The 15,331-nt window shown below is 42.1% G+C and overlaps 2 protein-coding genes across 2 annotated transcripts in view; one reads left to right on the forward strand and one right to left on the reverse strand.

The window, feature by feature from the left end:
* Positions 1 to 15,331, forward strand: part of LOC117576240 (fatty acyl-CoA reductase wat-like) — a 103,801-nt gene that overhangs the window by 31,694 nt on the left and 56,776 nt on the right. The window lies entirely within an intron of this gene.
* On the reverse strand, positions 6,438 to 7,549 carry LOC117575079 (integumentary mucin A.1). Its single transcript, XM_034259173.2, has 2 exons — positions 7,394 to 7,549; positions 6,438 to 7,329 (listed from the first exon to the last, which is right to left on the reverse strand). The coding sequence occupies exons 1-2, from the start codon at positions 7,494 to 7,496 to the stop codon at positions 6,743 to 6,745; spliced, it is 690 nt and encodes a 229-aa protein (XP_034115064.1). The 5' UTR covers positions 7,497 to 7,549; the 3' UTR covers positions 6,438 to 6,742.

Here is a 15,331-nt window from a genome sequence, read left to right on the forward strand (position 1 = left end):
AAATGGCCAGCGCTAAGCCAAAATCCTCTCCTTCGTGGCCTTTCCCCTCACCTCTCTCAGTTATTGCAATCGCCAGGTACTCGACACACTCACACACACACATACGCTCACATGACTTTCACCGAATTGAACATGTTGAGCAGTCTTCTTATTATTTTCCATTTCCATTGAATTTTCGAAGGGCGCATAATCTAGATTAAGAGCTGCGGGGCGTGGAATGAAATGGGTGGAAATGGCGTGGCAACCGTGTGGAAGAGATGAACAGAAAGAGAGAGAGAAAGCTGACGGAAACTCGACTCATACTCGTACTTGGACGACGGCCAGGCGATGCCGGTGGCCAAAAAGGCGTTAGACATATTCGGGTTGATGTTTTCATTGGCATCAACAGCAGCAGCAGCAGCAACTAAACGGGCAGCATCTCCTCGCTTAGCTAAGTGTATTGTTTTTGCTTTTTTCCTCCAAAATTTCGCGAAAAGTGGTAGACAAAGCGAAGCGAGAAAGTGGAACAGTCTTCTCTTATTTTCGCGGATCTCAGTTGGGTCGCTTAGATCTATTTATAGTTAAGAAAACGCATGGAATGCCTCTCGCTCTCTTGCTATCTCTTTCCATATTATCTGCGGATTCAGCCGCCATTGTTGTCGACAATGCCACGTTTGGTTAATTAACCCATGGACTGTCAAGATGGGAGAGCTTGCGACTGAAGAGTTAAGCTGTCAGCGGATTAAATGGCATATGTGGGAGAAATTGAAATGCCGTGCAAGTATTTATACCTAGTATATATGACTCTGTATTTATTGCCTGTCTTTCGACTACTTGCCAATTGCAAAGTGGTTGGTTAAACCATCTGCCAATTGGTTTTCGATTGCAATGCGATTTCGATGCGAACCGAAGAAGAGTTTAGTCGCTTTTTCACAAGTTGTCAGCGTAGTCAAAGTTGCAAAGCCACATAACCCCACCGGGTTGAAGAGATTCGATGCGAATAGGAGTCCTTGTCGAGTCACCTTTCACTCGTAAGTGGCTCACTTTAATGTGGTGCCTCGCTGTGAAAATGAAATGAAAGCATGTTTATGCATTTTCCGACGTGCAAAAACTTGTGAAACTGTTATACAAACACGTTCACGTAATAACATAAGAAACTTTTATCTCGCCACAGTCGTGAGCATCTCCTAGAACCCGAAGCCCACAAACCCACAAACCCACAAACCGACAACCTCAACCTGTCTACCTTTGGCATTGGCTCTTTAGCGTTAGCTTTACCTTCAACTTCATCGTTACCAAAGCCACTTGCCAGTTGCCAGTTGCCGGTTGGCATTACCATTGCTATTGCTGGTGGCACGTTCAGCTTATTTCTACAATTGCCTCATTAGAAACTGTAATGCATATCCGGTTTATGGCCAATTGCCACTTTGCCGCACATTTTTCACACCGTCTCCATCCGTTTTGCCACACTCTCGATAGTTGAAAGTTGAATGGCGGCAATTAAAACTAAGCCCAACTACATGTCAGTTGTCAGTTCTGTTCAATAAATTATCTCATGGCATCCACTGCCATAAAAAGTCAAACTTGGCAGACGTTACGTATACGCAATGTCAACCATGTTAGTTGCTAAGTATCCTGTTTCGATGTATTGCCATTAGCCAGATAACAGTCGGGATTTCTGTTATTACTTACTGCTGCTCCCCCCCTGGTTTCACAACGGGAAACACAACTCTCAGTTCCATATCTTGTTGGCTTTCTGCTTCAGCACTCTCAACGCAACGCCCAACACCCTGTGCTCTATGGTGTACATTCAACACTCTGCACTCAATTGATTGGGGCAATTGGTTGGGCACTTGGATGTTTGATAGTTGCTCTGGGGGCGGAGCGGGAAGCAACGCGTGTAGATTGATGCCATTGATGGATATCGAATGGTGCTGAGCCAGGACTATTTAGACTCTTGGGGATTTGTGGTATTCGTAGTGTGTTTAGCGCCACGTTAATGCCAGACACTTTCCGTTCTGTCGCTCTGACTTCCTCACTCACTGACGCCTCGTTACTGTGGTGTCAATTTATTTTGGAATGTCAGTCGGTGCCTTTAGGTTCCATTTGGGCCCTTTGACGATGAAGACGGCAGCCGAGAATCCATTTGACCAAATTGTAATTGTCAGGCCACAACTAGCCACAGCAGAGAGAGAGAGAGAGAGGGATAGAGAGTGAGAGAGCGATATCCCACAGGTCTTGCAGGAGAACAAGGACACACTTTTGTTTTGTTTTGGTATGTGCAATGGGTTTCGGCATCTTTATCAGGTGAATGTTCCTCGGGGATGATAACAAATGCTTTGTGGAAACTCGCATGGCAGCATTAAAAGACGAAGAGCAGAAGGCCAAGAGCGGTGGAAGGCATAGAGGTAATTGAATATACATATTTGCAAAGTTATCTCATTTCATTCTCTGTTTCAGCTCGAGGAGAGAGCGCGTAAACCCGTTTTAAATATGCAACAAAAAGTTGGCAAAGTTAGTTCAGAAATAACTTTTGCAATGCCGCGTGCGGACTTTTGTTGAAGCCTCAAAACTGACGCAGGGGACGCAGAAGGGAGATTTCCATGTCCAAGGGGATTTAGCTGGAATTGTGGTTATTGTTATTGTTTCACCAAATATAGAACTTTATCTGGACTGGAAACTGGAGACAGCTATTCAAGTGCATCAGTTTGTTAAAAAGTTTCCAAAACAAAGACAATCCAATATAATTCAAATGATAATTGTTATGTCTTTTGTCATAACAACACAATATTTTCAGCACAAACAAAAAGAAAAGCAAAAACAACCGAAATTACTAACATAACAATGAAGCCAGGTGACTAGATCGGGCATCTTACCTAAAATATGCTCCATTTTCTCCCTCTCTCGATTTGATTATGAACAGTTGCCACATGGCACATGGAAGTCACATCTTGGTAAGCAAGTGGTTTTTAGATCTCTTCATTTTGCATAACACGGGCTCAAGTGAATCATGTAGCATACGCTTCTCCCATTTAATGTTAATACAACACAAATTAAGTTCACCACAGTAGGAGAACTAGCAACTGATTCTGTTAGAGCGATAATTTATGCTTGCATAATAGTCTGTCTCAGTAGTAACTACATCTAAGTATAAATAAATACTAGCAAGTGTTTTTGTTGGAGTAAAAAGAGGAGACCATATTTCTGTTAGAGCGAGAAGTCCAATAACGGGAAAGGAGCAACTAGCAACTACTTTCATTATAGGAAAGAGATAGTCAAAAAAAGAGATGTTAGAGTGAGAAATCTAATAGCAACTGCTTCTGATTGAATCTATCAACATAGAAGAACAACTAGAACTTGAATCGGTTAGAGCAACGTGTTGAAGAGCAGCCTAATAGAGATGAATAAGCTTTTAGTGACTGTTACAGTGAGAGGTCTAATCGTGGTATAAGAATAACTAGAAACTGCATCTGTTAGAGCTGAGATGAGATACTAGCAGCTGCTTCAGTTGGAGTTTGCCAACGTAGAAGAAGTTGTCAGCATCTGCGTCTGTCTATCATAAGAGGAAGGAGTTGGTACCAGCTGCTTTTGTTATTGCCTCCTACTCACATTGGGGTTATTTGCAATTCCAAAGCAAATTTCGATGGCACAGCGGGCTCTGATGGAGACGCGTGCAACATAAACCACAGCAGCAGCAGCAACAGACATAATAACAACAATAATAAAATCGACTAGGACATAGAAAAACAAAACAAAATGAAAAAAAAAAAACAAAATTTGTTCTATCAACTCATATTCATGCTTTCTATACCCTGAGTGAGCATCCTTGCATTTATTAAGTATACGCACAGGTTGTCGGTCCTGAATTCATCTGCATTTTTGTTATGAAAAAGGCATATCTAATAGTCGAGTACCAGCCGCTGTTCTAACGTATTTTCTGTGGCTTCATAGCACTCCTTCTGCTCCGCTCCATCAGCATATTATTCAATTCAAATTCCCAGTGCAAATTTCGGTCGTACTTTCGACAGCTGCGACCGCTTAAGATGTCTCCATCTCTGTATCTAACTGTGCTTATGTGCCGATGAGTTTCCAATACGACACACTATTGCACCATCGAGATGCCGATGGCGATGTCGATGTCGATGTCGACATGGGTTGCCTTTTTGCATAAAAGAAAAACGTCGCTCATACGCCACGTTGACTATAATATTTCGTGGAACTAATGAACCACGCAACATCATGTGCGGTGCCACTTTGTGTTCGGAGGTGCTGCTCTTGCTGCTGCTACTGCTGCTTGTGGCATTAGCTGGCGCCTTGTGTCATTCAACTGTTGTTGCTCTCTTGCGGCTGTCTTTGTTTGCCTTTATGTTTTTGTTTGCTCTTGCTTCTGTTCAGAACTCAGACCCATACATTCTTGCTGCTAAATGCATGTTTGCGTGTATGTGTCTCTGCGTGTGGGCGTGGACGTGAACGTACCGTGGGTGTGGATGTGGGCGTGGGCGTGGTAGTGGGCAGGTGCAGAGGCTGCTCCCTCGGCAGCTCCATATGCAAACATATTTATGTGGCTACGTGCTGCTGCATATCTTTTCAAAAATTTTACAATTCACCAGTCAGACAGGCGAAAGCACTGAAAATATTTCCCCAGCTTTATTCCGAAGCTCTCTTCAATGCCTGGCCACAGTCTCATCTGCATATACACGATGCGAGGCAAACACCTACAACAAGCACTACAACTTGGAGTTGCTGTCTCAGTTCAGTTCAGTTCAGAGTGAGGGTGAGGACTCCGTGCGGATGACAAATAACTTTTGACACATGATGCCACAATACCCGCTATGAATTTCATTTCATACAACGCTGCAAATGCAATAAGGGGAAAATTGAGAAATATTTGACAGGCGTTTGCGCTCGCTCGTTTTCAAACTAGTTCTACCCGCAACAATTCAGGAATTTGCAACAAGGAAAGATCCTTCACCAAAGACGCCTACTGTCATGGCTTTCTGCTGTGTTCTATCTGGTAACTGTGGCAACCTCCCCAGCGATTAATTTGAGTACAGGATTTTGAATAATGAATACGAGTACTCGTACAACACGTCGCGACGTGGAGAAAACATGCGAGTTGCTTGAAGAAACCTTTTGGTGCTGAGCAACATTAAAGAGATTTATTAGCGTTAAGTGGATTTTAACATAAATCAGGGGAGCTCTTAAGGAACATGCAGGATGACGCTTATCTTTCCAAAAGTAAAATAGATGATCTTAGCATCCTCTGAACTTATACTCTTACGTACCTCAACTGTTTTTGTAAGAGAATACATTAAACAGCAGCCAAAAAGCGAGAGAGCAAAAGAGAGGGACAAAGCTTCTTCCCCTTTTACTTGGCTCGTTTTAAATCATAAAATATTTATGCCCCCGGGGGGAGGCGAGGCGGTAATTCTAGTTAGTTTACGGCGCTCGTAAATTGAGTGGGCATAAAATACTTACAGCGAAACACATTTAATCGAAGACTGCATGGCGACCTTAATGGACATAGTGGCATCCACATCAACAGTCCAGCTGTTGAGTCCCAACTCCTTTAAGTTATGGCAGGACAGTTGAGAGCGCCGCCACTCAAGGTTGCCACCCTAGAGCACACATCAACTTCTTAGGCTCCCCTCGAGCCATTGAACTCGAAAATCTGCTCAATTACCCGGCACGTGTCCTGTCAGACAAACAACCTTAGACAACATTGTGTCCGATCTAATGGCTTCATATTTTTGCGAAGTTCATTTCGCCATAATAAAAATCGATGGGCGCACTAACCCGAGGTGTCTGTTCCATCTTAGTTATGTTAGAATTGCCAAGTGTAATGACAAACCAATTGCGATTGCCACAAAGTACTCTTCCAATAAAATGGAACGACTCTTCTACTGCTCTTTATTTCGATTTTATTGCTTGACAATCAAGCTGCAGGTGATTGGCAATCAGGCAGTCAGACAGGACATAATGGATTTCTCACATCTCACATGTATTTAATAAACTAGTTTGATGAGCCAACAGCAAAACGAGTTGTGCGAACTAAAGTTACGAAACCCTAAAAAGCTAATTCTAATAAAGCATTTGTTCTATGCCAGGCATTAAATTAAGAAGCCACAATATAAAAAAGAACGCTCTATTAAAAATGATAAGTGTGTTTTTGGTGATTGTGTGGCTTTAAGTCTCGAGTGGTTCAGCCGGTTTTTAACCTTGAGATAAAGGCATCTTCAATTTTAATGAGCGAACTCGTGTATGCTCTAGAAACCTTTTCCGTTATGTAGATATGTTTCGAGATTTCAATAGATACTTATTAATTGTTAATATGCGGTTTCAATACTATCTGATTGCGGGTATTTTTCCTTTTGAACTCCAAATGACAAATGTGACTCGAATCGAATTCAATAAGTTCAATAAGTTTCAATTTGTGTCTGTATTTACTTAGTTAATCTTTCATCTTTTTGCGGTTAACTGAAACCGAAACTAAAACCGAAATAGAAACTAAAACTGGTTTCTATGCTAATTGGCTAGACAGAAGAGTCCATTGTGAATATCGTAGGAGCAATGTGCGGGAACTCGAATCAATTCACTTCCGCATGAGGCGCAAAACACGAACCGATCTCCAGCAACGAAATAGAACAAGAATTGTGTATTCTACTAGTAAATAATTATCAGCAATATTATTCACAGAGTTTAGAGTTTCGAAAGCTTAGACTTGTCTACCTACAGATATGTTAGTAATTAAAGTAAATTTGATTTAGGAAGAGGGCAAGTAATAAGGGCTGATGGTGTTGCTACTGGGGTTGCGGGTGGGGGTCTGGTATGAGTATCCATGTGTGCCATCTGTTGAAGTCACCAACGAGTGATCCTCGGTTGAAGAAGTTCCATAGGTGTATCCATCGGTTGATGGCGTTGAGTAAGTGTATCCAGAGGTTGTTGTCTCCACGCTGTAAGCCTCAGTAGTTGTCGTGGTGCTCTTGGTCACCACGGGGGGAATCACTGGCGTGGACGTGGTTGTGACTGGCTTGAGGGGATGTACTGTAGGCTGCGGCGTTTTAGGGTCGTCTTCTGTTGTTGTTGTGGTGGGCACAGATTGAGTGCTGGAGCTAACATCTGGTATAAAATCAGTGTTTACCTCTGTGGTCTGCTCCGTGACAGTCTTCTCCGTCGTCGTGGTGGTTGGACCCGAGAAGCTGATGGTTTTAGTGATGCCAAAGCTGCCGAAAGATGACTTTGCCCGCAGGAAACTGTCCAGAAGATTCAGCTTCTGAGTGATTATACTCGAGATCAATTGGGAGCCCGCAGGAGAGAGTGTGGGAGCTGGGGCTGCTTGATAGGAGTAGCCTGAATAAAAGGAAACAGATCAAATGTGATCAACTCATTATCGCTTTCAGGCACCAGACTTTACCACTACTTGGCGCAAAAACCTTTATGAAGATTGGCTTCGCCTCAGCCACATTCACGATGATCGCAATGCAGATCAACAAACCCAGAATCGGACTCGCCCTCATGTTGATAATTATGACAGATATATTAGATAATTCGTTAGTCGTTAGACTCAACCGCGAACACTTTATTAACTGACCAGCTGCCGCGTGTTGTCGCTCACTTTTATACAACGATCTCTCATAGAGTGAGAAGAGCGGAGTTTGCTGTGTTCTGAATTCTTTGCTCTCAGCTTGTGGCTCTCAGGGGCAGATGGACAGTTGGGGTTTTCGTTTTCGTTTTGGTTTTCGTTTTTTATTTATATTTATATTTTGTTAGTTTATGATCAATGTGTGATTTGCTTCTCGTCACTCGAGTGCCAGTCAAATATAAGTAGTTTGATGTGAATACTGGCAGTTCTAGCATATTGGCCCTGGTAGGCGGCATCTCCCTCAATGACTTCGCAATACTCATAAACTAACAATATAATAATATGACAACTCAGAGCATGCGAATGTCGCATTATTCGCATCTATTCACCACAACTTCCATTTCGAGCTTTGTTTTATTGTTCTCGGCCTTCCTGTTTGCATCGATAGAACTGAAGAGCTCTTATAATTGGGTTAGTTGTGCTGACTAAGCAATAAATCGAGACTACATTTTGCATGCACCAAAATACCTTGTGCTGGCACTTAAAAACACATCTGTGTTCTTGACTTTCAAGTTGACCACATGGGAACTGCACTCTTTGTCTCCATACATCATAATTAAGTTAGCACCGAAGAATGTTTAATGCTTGTGCTAAGCAAGGCAAGAATTGTTGAAATTAATTACACTTCAATTCTCTAATCTGTACTCCCTTTTAGCTAGTCTACACTTTATTTACGAGCCCCACCCTTGGCTGCCAGATTTGCAAACTAACTTATGAGCAGTATGGAAATCATAAATAAATTGTTGTCGTTCTCGTTGTTGTTTTTATTTTATGACAACTGAATGTTTGCATTTGAGCTCATCCCGATGAGCTTCCCATAAATCGTTACATCATAATCTCTTGCTCTGCGTTCTCCATTCTCTTTGTCACTCTCGCTCTCTCTCTCTCCCTCTCTCTCACTCCCAGCTCTCATAAAATATTTAAAGTATTGCCAAACACTTTGGCCAACTATTCGACGGGCCATAAGTACTACATACACATACTGTGTGTGTACACAGATCCAAATGTTCGAATGGATGTGAATGTATTTATTGGGCTGTTCTTTGCTGGAATACTCTCGAATTATATGTTTGCATTCATTTATGCAAACAAACATGAACTCACTCACTTTGCCCGTGTGTGTGTGTGATTCTTTATAGCAGTAAAATTTTATAGGCAACACTTTGGATCGTAAAGAAAAACCGATGGCTGCAGCCTTTTCCTTTACTTCCCCATTGCCATTGCCACAGTCAATGCCAGGGACTTTACGTTGCCACAGAGGCTGCGCGATGGGGCATTTAATAATTTAACCACGACTATTTAGTTTCCATTTCCGCAAAATGCTTTCGTGTTAACGCCTCGAATGCAATAAATAAGCCGCTATGGCCGATGTTAACCGCAATACACACACACACACACAGCCTCTCACCCACCCAATAGAAGGCGGAGTAGAGAAGGGTCACGTTGGGCAGAGGACTGTGAGCTAAGCCAAGCGAAGTCGAGCTGGAATCGGGGCAGGTCAAAGTGTTACGTGGCTGCATGATATATCCGTGAACCCGTCTACATCAGTCTGCCGTATACCAAATATATATAGAGAATATACGAGTACGAGTTTGCATGGACATAGGCAGTTTGTGTGAAGGCAAAAACCAAATCCCTTAATGTTAAGGCATAAATATTTCATTTTATTACTCAACCTCAAACAAGGGTTACGCCCGCCGGAGCGTGGCGAGTATCAAAAAATGTTTGGCATAAATTATTGGACTTGCCTCTCTCGCTTGCTCTCTCTCTCTCTCACTCATCTTCTCTACTCTCTCTCTCTCTCTCTTTCTCTTGGTACAGGGTCAAAACTGAAAAGCCTTCTTCATTCATTGCTAAAATACAAGAATGTTTCGATTCTTTATGCTCACATTTGTCCGCTTTGATTTCATTCAATTTCAACCGAGTTGAGGTCAAAGCCAACTCTCTAATTGGCCAGAAGTACTCAAATGAATGGCCTTGCTGAATATTAATCTACCATCTCAATCCAACATTTGTCCAGTGTCAGCTTTTGCAGTGCAGAACTGATATAAATGATGTAGTTTGCAGTGCACTAATTGACCTCTTTTGTGGGCTGACACTGACCACTGAGGTGCCGAGCATCCTTGGGAGGGGGTCGAATGGTAAACAAAGATTATCAGTGCAGAACTTTGAGGCGATTACTCGAAAGTTGACAGACCGAAAGCCAAACGATGTTACAATTTACCAAATGTCGCAACTCAAAAGTTTCCTTTACAACTTTTGCTATTCCTCTTTAGACTGATTCCGAGCTGAAGCTATTGCCCTCTCGCAACTTATTGGAAAATGCTATTCAATTGCCTTGTTAGCATTCTCGAGCTGAGCCGGGCCAGTTGTCAGTTGCCAGTTGCCAGCCGAAAGCCAGGAGAGTTGCCAAAGTGTGCGAGTGACTGCAACGCGAGTGCTGAAGGCTTGAAGCCGACGCTGCCCCCTTAGCTTCAATGGGAGCACTTGAAGTATTTTTTAAGAATATTTCATGCCTTTTTTCCGCACAGCGCTGTTGTGAAAAAGGAAAGTGCGAAATTGGCACACATTGGCAAGAAAGAGAGAGAGACTGTGTAGCGACAACCCTATGACTGTGACTGGCAACCCTGCTGCCCTATTGTCGTGGCTGCGATGTAGATGTAGATTTAGTGGAAAAATGCCATAATGTTACTCGTTCAACGAACTACAAACAAGAAAACAACAAACTGCGTAAAAGTTTTAAGTGCTTTCGAACATTTTGACAAGTTGACTTTTTGTTGTTGTGAATGGAACCAATAATGTTCCAAAGTAAACTTATTTTCCTGACATAATCAATGAAAATAACGTGAATAGCCATCAGTCGATGCGACACAAGCACCAGCAATGAGACAAATACAGAGAGAGAGAGAGAAATGAGAGAGAGAGAGAGAGATGAGAGAGAGAGTGCGAGAGGTCCTTCACCCTAAACCTCCCGCTCTTTAGTCTTATCTTGTTTTACACTTTTCATTTCATTGTTCCCTTTGCGCTTTGCTTTCTGCGTTTCTCTTTTTTCCCTTCCGAGTTGTAAGCTTCTCTAACTGCTGAGGGCTATTAAAAGTTTCATTAAGAAGTTAAGTGCATTTAGACTAATACATGGCCCTAGTTTCACTTGAATTCCACACACACTTTGAATACGCCGACGTATACGTAATAAATGCGTATACGTAATAAGTGCGCATACGTGCCAAGTCATAAAGCAATTAAACAAGTGTGCATTTGTGATAAAGTGGGAAAAGGTGTACGATTCTCGGTGTTGGCTCAAGAACTTCGACTTGCTACGATTTTCGCATATTTCGTCGTTTGAACGAGAAAGTCAAAAGTTTGGCTCCTCTTGCAGGTACTTCTGACAGCAATAAAGGCCAAATATTCCATACTCCACCCATATATGCACATTCACCTGTACACTCTGCACTCCTAATTCGAGAAAGAGAGAGAGAGAGAGAAGAGAACAGAGTGGGAGTGCGAGTGAGAGGAAACGTCGATGTCGATGTCAGAAGCAGTTGCTGCATTTTGAGCAAACAGACATGAAACTTGTGTGAAATGGCTTCCTATGGGAATGTTTACATCTGGAATGAATTTGCAAACTCTGACAGTTGCTTGCGTTTTCTGTCAGTCAACGAGTCAGCGTCAGTGTCAGCACGACGTTCATGCAGACAGACAGACAGACAGACACACATTAAGGTGAACAGGGATGAAGGAGGAGCGAAGAAGGCAGGGAGATAGACAGACAGACAGGTATTTATTCGCTTGTGCTTCCACATTTCGTCTCGTTTATTTAATCGTGAGACATTCGACAAGTTGAAGGGTGCGATTAATTTAAAACCTGCCAATATTTGAATTTCCCATGTCCTCAAATAAATGCGAGTACAACGAAAAGGACCAAAAGGATACTCGGGCTTGGGATGTCGGCTGTCGACATCACATCACAAGCTCGTGACGACCTCGACCACGATGCTTCTTCAATCGACATACGTCAAAGATTTCATCACGTATAAAACCCATTAACTGGGCCGTGTGACCATCGTCAAATCCATGAGACGCATTTACATCAGCTCTAACGAGTCTACAACTTTTAGCCTAACTCAAAAAAATGAGCGAGGGGGCCGAGAAGATGGGCAATAGTTGGTGGTTGCCGCAAGCAGTTTGAATTTCCATTACCACGAATGGGCTCAATAATACGAGAGCATGGCATCTCATCCTGCCGGTAATCGAGTGGCCTATAACCGTAACCATAAACATAATGATTGACATAACCATAACCCAATCGAAAACGAAAACCAAACGAAACAAAACCAAAATCAAATACGCGATGAGAAGTCCTTTCCACTTCCACTCAAATAAGCCTCAACCAATTTCACTTCGAATTCCATTTGCCAGCTCTCAGTTAGCCTGTTAATCGACCACAAAATGCGCTAACTTCAATTCAGGTGGAGTCCTGGAGGATTGCATGTTTGGATCCCTCCCCTGGTGCATTTGTTCCGCAAATTATGGAAATTCTTTTCATTACGGCCAACAGAAAGTACGTTAACAAAGAACTCACAAATTCTGGGAAATGTCGGATAACATTGCATCCACAATATAAGAAGTGAGTGCATTAAATGCATGCAACTTGTTTAATCTACTTCTTTGCAAGTTGCCAAAGAAAACTTTTCTAACTTGAATGCAAAGCGCTAAAAGCACTGAACAAAGAATTAAAAGTGAACAGACAGCGTGATAGAAGCAAGAAGATAAAGTCAAGGAAAGAAAGAAAAGAATAGAAAATATTTCATTCGAATAAAGTACTTAAGGCACTTATGTTTTGCCGCTTTGCCGAAGCACTCAAACTAATAAATGAACTAATCCATGAATCAATTAGATGGCACGATTGGCTTTTGGCAGTTTAATAGACATCTGTGCGAGTCAGAGGCCCACAATTTGTACAGACAGACACAAGCGCCATAGCAAACAATGCTGTGTGGTCTCTTTTACCTCCCCCTCCAAGTACTCAATGTGAATGTGAATACATTTATTAGCATGAATATGCGCATATTTGTGCACACACTGCTCACATGCTGCTGCTTCCAGTTGTTCTGTCCAAGCGGACACTGATGACCAGCAGTTGTTCAAATCCATATAGTCATGAGCTGCTGAGCAATCGGCGTATGCTCTCGTCGAGTAATTGAGGTGGCCACTGGCCGGGACAGTTGTGAGGACATCGAATAACCAGAGACTGGTAACTGGTAACTGGTAACAAAACACAACAAGCTAATTAGGTTGCTTCAATAATAGCACCTCCTGCGGGGAGTGCAACACGACACGACGGGAGGGTGTGGCAAATGTGCAGATGAAAAGGAAGAGGCAGAGGCAGTGGCAGATGGGCGGGAGAGTGGGGGAATCTCTGGCAGCGTTTACCCGCGCACTAAACGAGCTCGTGCTTGCTGCTGCATAATAATCAGATGAGGAACTAAACGATTTGCTGGCAACGGGAACAAGCATCCAGGTGCTAAGTGTTGGATAAAAGGCAGTCCGAGGTGAAAGAGATGGGAGACCTGAGCTCTGAGCACGTATTAAATCCAATGAGGTCGCATTCATTGGCCAAATTGATTCAATTCCGACCCGACTGCGGAGAAGCCTCTGCCTAGCTGCCGTAGAAGATTCAGAGTCAGGTTCATTTTGTAGTTAACTCCATTTGGCAACAGTTCCAGAAATAGCACAATTATCCCTCTCAATGTTGTTTATATGCGTGCAACGTGTCCTCTAAGAGTTTAATCCACATGCCCCCACCTTGCCATGCAACTGTAACAGAAACAGAAACAGCAACACTTCGCTTTGAGTTGCCAACGCCAATTAGTTGCAATTAGCACTAATTGTCTTATGATGAAAAGGATTACACAGAATGCAGCTGCTGCAAAAGAGAGAAAGAAAGGCAAAGGCAAAGGCAATGATTCTCAATATACATACATATATAAACGAGTTCTTTAAATACTTTAAGCAAACAATATCAATATCAAAAAAGAAAAAGCTGCTTCACTTCAGAAAACACAGTTCAGTTTGTCCAAAACCAAAAAAGTCAGAAATTGAGCCGGCAATTGATTGAGTTTTGACCAAATGTCAAGATTGAAATAGTAGCAAAGCATTTGCTATTCTTATTTAACAATTCCTGAGCTTCGATTGAAATGTGCCTTGCTTCATGACTGACAATAAAAGCAAATTTTAATCATTGCATTCTGCATATTGCATTCTCTGCAGTACTCAATGCAAATAGCTTACCTCGGGCTGCAACAGTGCATAAAGCTCTTATTATAATCGCAAAGATACATATTGTTTCCCATTCTGATTCATTTCCGCCAACGCAGAAAAAGTGCTCTTTAAATTGTTAACAATGCCTTCCATAAATATTGATTTACAGCTCGTTAACAGCATTTTTCTTTCCATTGAAATAATTGCAGCCATTGAAATTGAGAAACGAGCCAATAGAGACGACTCCTTCGTCCTTCCTTGTCAGCTGCTTGCTTGATGCTGACATTCAAATAAAACAATGCAAGCTAAGGACTTACAAATAAATAAATAACCGACAATGAAAACGATCTCAAAGTTATAGAATCGAAACAATTCTGTAAGATGTTCAGCTACTAAATACCCTCAGCAGTTTTAATTGTTTTCTACGACCATGAAGTCTTTGAAGATTGTCGTACTTATTATATCTGTTCAAATGTATTGCTGGGTATGGATATTCTGGTCATTACACACAATAATAATTTGCAATCCTTCGGTCTGAAGGTCGGATATTGTTGATGAAATATGAATGCAAAATGCACATTGTAAACTTTACACTTGTTCATTTCGTGCACATTAAGTATACGACTATTGGGACAATGGATATCAACAATAGAGAATATTTTTGTGGAGTTGTTCTACGCTCCCTAGAAGTGCTGTCTTTAGCAATTTCACACGTCGACAAAAATTGAATTTAATTTATTCTCCTTGCCAAAACACATATTCCTGGCACACTCAGTTGAAATTGGCGGAGCCATTGTTGATGCCTGGTCCGAGCCAAGAATTCGATAACAATTCGGGAAGCTGGCAGAGAGCTCGCTCGCTTTGTTTTCCCACCAGATGAGAACGAAAACAAAAACAAAAACAAAAGCAAAAAGTGCAGGGTGGAAAACAAAAGCGAATCGGAAATGAAATTTCGATGTATGGATTTGGGCACACATCGATAAAGATTTATGTATGTCTCCCGTTTGGAAAGCCTTTGCATTGGGTGTGCCATAAAAATAGACAGATGAGCTTAAGCCAGGACATCGATGTACGAGTTTGTGTAGGTGCTAGGATGTTGTAGGCGTTGCACATAGACTTACAAAGTCAGACAAAAGACGAGAGAAAGAGAAGGAGTATGAGAGCGAGAGTGAGCAAGAAATAAACAAATGGATTGCTTGTGACTGTGCGATGCAAGAAATTATTTTCCAACGAATATATTGACACAACGTCTAATATGGGAGTCTGTGTGTCTAACTAATTTAGATGGATGGAGGAGGGTGAGGGTCAGGGAGAGTGAGTATGAGCTTAATGGCAGACAGCTTAGAGAAAATGCGAAGACTCACTTGGATGTAATAACTTCAAAGACCTCAAGAGTATCTGCTGTTCATTGGTTGATGCCTAATTTGCATTTCGTTTAAGCCGCACCTGGAG

This window comes from Drosophila albomicans, chromosome 2R (assembly GCF_009650485.2).
Source record: "Drosophila albomicans strain 15112-1751.03 chromosome 2R, ASM965048v2, whole genome shotgun sequence".
Classification (NCBI taxonomy): domain Eukaryota; kingdom Metazoa; phylum Arthropoda; class Insecta; order Diptera; family Drosophilidae; genus Drosophila; species Drosophila albomicans.